This window comes from Macrobrachium nipponense, chromosome 1 (assembly GCF_015104395.2).
Source record: "Macrobrachium nipponense isolate FS-2020 chromosome 1, ASM1510439v2, whole genome shotgun sequence".
NCBI lineage: Eukaryota > Metazoa > Arthropoda > Malacostraca > Decapoda > Palaemonidae > Macrobrachium > Macrobrachium nipponense.
The window spans coordinates 103,535,176-103,542,675 of NC_087200.1; the positions used below are offsets into that span (position 1 = coordinate 103,535,176).

The 7,500-nt window shown below is 32.7% G+C and overlaps 1 protein-coding gene across 1 annotated transcript in view; it reads right to left on the reverse strand.

Annotated features, from left to right (window-relative positions):
• LOC135220263 (uncharacterized) overlaps positions 1-7,500 on the reverse strand; it is an 80,775-nt gene that overhangs the window by 68,603 nt on the left and 4,672 nt on the right. Inside the window, exon 3 of the mRNA XM_064257528.1 lies at positions 1,027-1,167. Coding sequence (XP_064113598.1) covers positions 1,027-1,167 — 141 coding nt within the window. The remainder of the gene's footprint in view (positions 1-1,026; positions 1,168-7,500) is intronic.

Genomic DNA, 7,500 nt, shown 5'->3' on the forward strand with positions numbered 1-7,500 from the left:
TCTGGCGAGGCCTTCAGATTGTAACTGTTCATATTAGTGAAGTTCTCTTTCACTTTAAAATTCGGCTAGTGTCTTAAATCAATTGTGAGTGGAGTGCAAAATTAAAACCGGTATCGTTAAATTAAATGTTTTTCACAATGGCATGACATGGGTAAAACTTGTGCTTGTTTTTCCAACTCTCACAAGTATCATCTTACTCTTTCTGTTTGGTGTTTTCTTACTAAAGATCCTACAAGCCTCAGTGTTAATTGTGTTTGACTTTCAACTTCAGTGGTAGTATTGAATAACTTATATCTAAGCTTTACGTAAGTATAGCATTCATACATCGCATTGTTAGTTTGAGTGTTTTCATTTTCTTATTTACAAGCAATAGTTCTTTCGTTTAATTTTAGCTCGTTTTATGGGTCATTTTTACTTGTATGTCTTCGTTCTTACACGCATGTCAAGTTTTCATACTTTTCGTTGCTTTCCTACTTTATCTTCAGGACGAGACTGAACAATTATTCTGAAAAGGAGTTGCATAGCCCTTGGTCAAAATTTGTGTCAAACCATGACAGACCCAGAGGATCCTCAGGAGCATGTAACAGTTCTTGAAAATCCTCGACATCCGAGAAATGAGGAAGGTAAACAGCCCATTTTGGAATGTGGTTCTTCGCAGAGGAACCAAGAATTGGCCAGAATTTCGGTTTTGGAGAGTTCCAAACCTTTCGGCATCTAATTCGTAACGGTAGGAATTGTTCCCAAGACACACTTGATTTTTTTTTCTCTTCGTTTTATACAATACAGAACAAAATCAGACATGGGTTGTATTTATTTTTTCTACCAGAAATTTGGTATCCATACCTAAAGTTTTGGAGATCCCCGTCTTATATACTAAGGTCATATTCCTATAGAAAATATTTCCAATTATGTATGGTAGAATTTGTTATAACAGTTTAATCGTGGTCTCAAGTTTTTATACATACAAAGTCAGATTTCTAAAACTATGTGAAATGAAGTCGTTCATGCTTTGGTATGTTTACTCACCATATAGTTGTTCATCAACGCATTGAGCCTCACATTGCTCGTGGTATTCCTGGTGCGTCATAAACGTGCGTCTGCTGTTGGTTTGATAGAAGCTCATACTGATGAAACCAGCCCCTAGTAGGACAAACAAGTACCGAATGCCTGCGATTGAAGTAGAAGTGCTTTCAGCTCTAGGATCCTTAAGACCATTTTTTAGATCAACAAACATGAAATAATTTCTAAAAATGTTTGAGTATCCCTCTTCATTGAATAAGCATTAAAAACAATTCCCAGATAGACTTAACAATTTATACCAGTTATGAATTTTAATTAAAATTAACATTTACAAAATAAGTCGAATCATTCATTATTATAACAAATTACATTTACAAATGACCTCTGCATACTTATATATTTTCGCTATAAATGAATCCATCTACTTAGTTTCCAGTGAATGGAATCACTTGTTCTGTCGTTTGTAGTCTCTTCTTCATAGATATATAAATGTGATGTAGATACATCATAGTAGACACCAGAAAGACAATCGATTGGGTTTTACAAAATCACTTCTTAATTAAGTGGCCTGGATTGTAAGTAATTCAGGTAATTCAGATGCCACTATTCGGTGGTCTGATTACTTATATCCATGTCCATCCTATTACCCTGATCAAGGTTAGTTGATATTTAGTTTTTGCAAGACTATAAAAATTTCATTTATCGAATGAAATTAAATTAGTTTAATACAAGCATATTGAATTGTAAGTGGTAGAATTTGTAATTAGTTGTTTTTGGTTGTATGTAAAGTAGAACATCAATATCCGAAAAGTTAAAGAGAGTTACATAATTCAACTAGAAAATAATTCGGTTTTCATTTCTACATTTTTTCAAAATTCGGAAAAAACAAGGTTCGAATTGTATTGAAAATATTTAATAAGAACAGTTTATAACGGACATGTTTATGACTGATTTGCGTTACAAAAGAACCAGATATAATTTGGCAGCAAAATTTATATGTATCACAGCACATGCAAAAACTTCATTTACACCGACAGGCTAATCAACTTTCATATAGTTATTGACAGAAAACGAAGAGATTCAAATTGTATATTCTTCTGAAGCGTTGCGTAATTTAGTTTGTATTAGTGACCTAACCCTCTTACGCCGAAGCGGTAAAAAAAAAAAAAAAAAAAAACAAAAAAAAACCAAAAAAAAAAAAAAAAAAAAAAAAAAAAAAAAAACAAAAAAAAAAAAAAAAAAAAAAAAAAAAAAAAAAAAAAAAAAAAAAAAAAAAAAAATAAGTCTCCCGTGTGCCGGAGGTGTTTCCGAGTGAGTGCGGAAGCGGAAAAAATATTTTTTTCAAAAAAAAAAAAAAAAAAAACCCCAGCGCGCTTATTTTTTTAAGATTAAGAGTTCATTTTTGGCTCCTTTTTTTTCATTGGCTGAAGTTTAGTATGCAACCATCAGAAATGAAAAAAATTATCATTATCATATATATAAATAATGCGATATATGATTAGGCAAAAACGAAATTTCATATATAATTGTATTCAAATCGCGCTGTGCGCAAAACGGTTAAAGGTAACAAGTTACTTTTTTTTTCGTTGTAATGTACACTAAATTGCAATCATTTTGGTATATAACACATTGTAAAACGATAAAAGCAACACAGAGAAAATATTATCACAAAATAATGCATGAATTCGTAACGCACGGACGCAAACAAATATTTTTTTCAACAATTCACCAATAAATCTAAATATTGTCCTAGAGAATCTTCCAATTTCTTTACAAACAATGAAGAACAAATGATTGATTATTACTTATACTGTAAGAGTATTAGCTTACAATTGCAGTTTTCGACCATATCTGACAAGTTAAAGTTGACCAAATGTCGAATTTTTTATATATATATATTTTTTATATGCAATTATTTCAAAAATAAGAAAAGCTACAACCTTGAAATATTATTCGTTTTATTCTACATGAAATTGCGCACATTTTCATATATAAAACTCTATGAAATGCCTAATATGAAAGGAGCAAATATTCCGAGAATGGGACGTACGGAGAATCCGCGCGCGGAGGGAAGGAAAGATTTTTTTAAAAATTCACAATAAATCTAAATATTTTGATAGAGACTTCGAATTTGTTTCAAGATGAAGATAAATGACTGAATATTACTAGACTGTAAGAGTTTTAGCTTACAATTGCGTTTTTCGACCATTTCGGTAGAGTCAAAGTTGACCGAACGTGGTTTTTTTTCTATGTATCGTGATTTATATGCAAATATTTCAAAAATGAGAAAAGCTACAACCTTCAATTATTTTTTGTTGTATTCTAAATGAAATTGCGCACATTTTCATATATAAAACTTTATGTAACGGCTAATTTAAAATGGTGCAAACATTACCACAATTGCACGTAAGATTTTTTCGGTATAGTTACCGCGCGGACGTAAAGAAAATGTTATTTTTTTCATAAATTCACCATAAATCGAAATATTGTGCTAGAGACTTCCAATTTGTTTAAAAATGAAGGTAAATGCTTGAATATTACTAGAATATAAGCGTTTTAGCTTACAATTGCGTTTTTCGACCATTTCGGTAGAGTCAAAGTTGACCGAAGGTTGAAATTTTGGCAATTATCATTATTTAAATGAAAATATCTCAAAACTGATAAAAGCTAAAACCATGGGTTGTTTTTAGTTGTATTGTGCATGAAATTTCACACATTTCCATATATAAAAATTTATATAACGGCTAATTTTAAAATGGTGCAAACATTACCACAATCGCATGTATGATTTTTTTCAGAAGAGTTACCGCTCGGACGTAAGGAAAACGTTTTTTCATAAATTCACCATAAATCGAAATATTGTGCTAGAGACTTCCAATTAGTTGCAAAATTAAGGTAAATGATTGAATATTACTAAAATATAAGAGTTTTAGCTTACAATTGCGTTTTTCGACCATTTCGGTAGAGTCAAAGCTGACCGAAGGTTGAAATTTTGGCAATTATCGTTATTTATATGAAGATATCTCAAAACTGATAAAAGCTACAATCATGAGTATTTTATTGTTGTATTCTACATAAAAATGCGCACATCTTCATATATAATACTTTATGTAACGGCTAATTTACAATGGTACAAAAATTATGTCAAAGTGACGAAATAATTTCCGAGATGTGTCACAGATACTTTTTAGTGCGACAAGAAAGAAATTCGCGCTTGCGCGCCTGCGCAACGATTGTAAACAAAACAACACCTTGATCCGTGAACTTCCAGCATCCCCCTAGGCGCGTGATTCAAAAGTTTTAGGCTGGTAGGCCTATAAGTATTTTTCCGCGAATTTAAAAAAAAACTTTTGTAAGTCGACGTAAAATACGTCAGTCGGCCACACGGGAGACAAAAAATGTCGACGTAAAATACGTCCAGTCGGCGTAAGAGGGTTTCGTTTTAATTTATACCGGTTATGACCAACTTATCATTGAATACGTCTGTAAACAACGATTTGGTTTTTGCAGTAGCATAATACTTTCTGTTTATTGAGTCATGTTGTTCTCGTAATATGTGTTTGATCGTTATAGATTAGTGTTTCAACTCTTGTACTGTTTAGAATAATATCGTATTAAAAAAAAATAAAAATCGTCCCGATTCGTTACATTTTTAGGGGCCAGCCCTAGGCATGAGTGAGAATACAGAGACCTCGGATATCGGATGAAACCCGGATACAATAAAGAATGGACGAAAGTATTTAGAGAAAAATTTCAAGTTGTAAAAGGAGAATGTGATTAGAACGTTGTCGCTACTCAAGTCTAGATAGCGAGCTTCTGTGAAACAGAAGAAGAAACGAAAGAACTGGAAAAATAAGCAGATAATGTTGACAAAATCATGAATTAAGGGAGTGCCCTTAATTACAAAACAAAGAGGAATGTGTCTATTAAAAGGAAGGATGGGTCATTATGAATAACATCTAAAGAAGAAAAAAAGATAACTTCTGATGGAAGTATTAAAAAGGTCATGAATATAGGATATGAGAGGATGATTTGATTGATAAAAAATAGTAAAAAAAAAAAAAAACTCAAGAACACTTGACTGTACAAATGGATGAATTCACGGGTTTCAACTGGAAGGTGCAATAAAACACTTAAGAGATAGAATAGTTTGGTCTGTAGTGGAATAATTGGAAAGGTGACTTCAGTTATATATATATATATATATATATATATATATATATATATATATATATATATATATATATATATATATGTAAGTGTTTACATAATAAAAATATGGAATGTTAGTCCATATATATAAAAGTCTAAAACTAAAGAGGTCAACCAGATTGCTTGCAGGAATGTGATCAGACTAGAGACGCTAAAGATGACGTATACAATAAGTATGTAGGCTAAGTTGACATGCCGTCACCTGTAGTCATTCAATTGTTTTATAAACATTAGTCCAAGCTCCCTGCTTGAGACAACTACCGCCTACGTGATCGTAGAGTGTGCCTCATTTGATTGTGTGTTCGTATGTAACTATGTCATCTGATAGTATGTTCATATGTTCGAACTACTGTCTGTTCCTTCATAACTTGTAACAGAGATGGTAGACAGGCAGAACAGAGTTAGCTATCGTCATTAGAAGACCTGTACCTCTTTACCTAAGCTTTATCATGTAGAGGAATAGGATTAGCCATCATCATTGGCAGAAGCGATCAAGCTATCGTCATAGAAGACTTGTACGATCATACCTGATCTTCATCATGTAAAACTTCAGAAGAATAGACTATTTTTTATACCTTGTGTTTTCTACAAGAACCTCACCGAACCATGAGTTTTTAACATGTCGTAAAGATAATACCGACTTCGTAAAGTGATCTACAAAACCCCAGACACTCCATTGAAGATGGAAGTGCAATACCAACCGACTTAGCGTATAGATTATCGCTAGTCTAACATTACCTCATAGGGCGCCTTATCATACAAGGCACAAGCCCTAATATATATATATATATTGAAACATTCTATAATAACTGTTCTTTTTTATAGAATATAGAATGGATAAACAAAGCCTGATTGTTAGCAAATGAATTGTTGGCAAATAAAAGAAACACAACTCGGATGAATGAGGCCATTATAAAGCATTGTAGTCTGTTGTGGTGGCCATTTTTGAAATGCTCGTAATCTGTAAATGGGGAAGGAAATCTGTACAGGGGTTAGAGATGAACTACCTGATTTTAGAAAAGGCGGGTGAGGTAATGTACAGGGTATGGAATTTATAAATCCACAGAATAAGCATGATAGGTCTTGAATCACTATATCTTCGTTTAATATGCAATGCTTGTTGGAATTATCCATGAACGAGGTAGGTGCAAAGGTAATGTTGGCTGAGTCTTGTCAGTTGAATTCGCAGTATATAGTTGGATGCAAATGGGAAATGTTATGTCACCTTTGCTGTTTGCCATGTTGCTGTTTGCCATTTTCACATTATGCAATAAATGAAGTTTTGAGATAACGGAGAAAATGTTTAAGGCAAAGTAATGATAGAAAATTGTTACTCAGAAGATGAAGATTAGGCTTCTTTAGTCAGCAGAACATATGATTTACAAACTTTGCTTGATAGAATGTATCGTCTATCTTGACCTAATTCGAGAGGATAGACTTTGCTCCGGGAGATGAAGTGACACTTGATGGATTGAGGATTAGTGCGGTTGAATCTTTCAGCTATATTGGAACAATGATATCCAGTACAGGTTCACTTTGGCCTGAAAATAGTTAAATAATTTAAATATAAAGATAACACAATGGGTAAGCTGAGGAAGATCTTGAATTCAGATAGAATGAGTTTCCATAAAACATTAAGGATATTACTACGTTAGTCTAGTATATTTCATATTGCTGTGCATACATGATTTATGGCAAAGTAGGAAAACATAATCTACAAGGCCATGTCAATTTCAGAATAAATCGAACATAACTAGGGTTGGAAATGGTACCATAATGGAAATTACATTAGTTCTGTATGTAGGCAGGATATGATGAAGGAGGAATAAATACCATAAACATTTCATTTTCCTGTACTACATGATAATGTCTAATGAATTCCCGAGAGCACCAGAGGAATTAAAAGGCACTGAAATGCTTGGATGAGGACAATGAAATGGGACCGAGGCTGTGGGTGACTGGAGATTTATTGAAGAAAAAGCAGAGTAAGGACATGAATGGCAGAAATTCACACAGGCCCTTTGCATGACTTGCTGTTTGAAACAGTGATGATAGATATGAAGTTTTACTTCGTTTGTGTATTTCATAACTTAGTTATTCTGTAGGCCATGACATATTCGATATCCAACTTAAGTAAAAACTCTCATGGTTCGTGAAACTCTAAACATTTAGTCACTTTAAAACTTGAACACCATCAGGGAAAGATATTTAATTATAAATGATTTGCAAAATTAACAGAATCAACAGTTAATTGGAAGTTTAGTTATT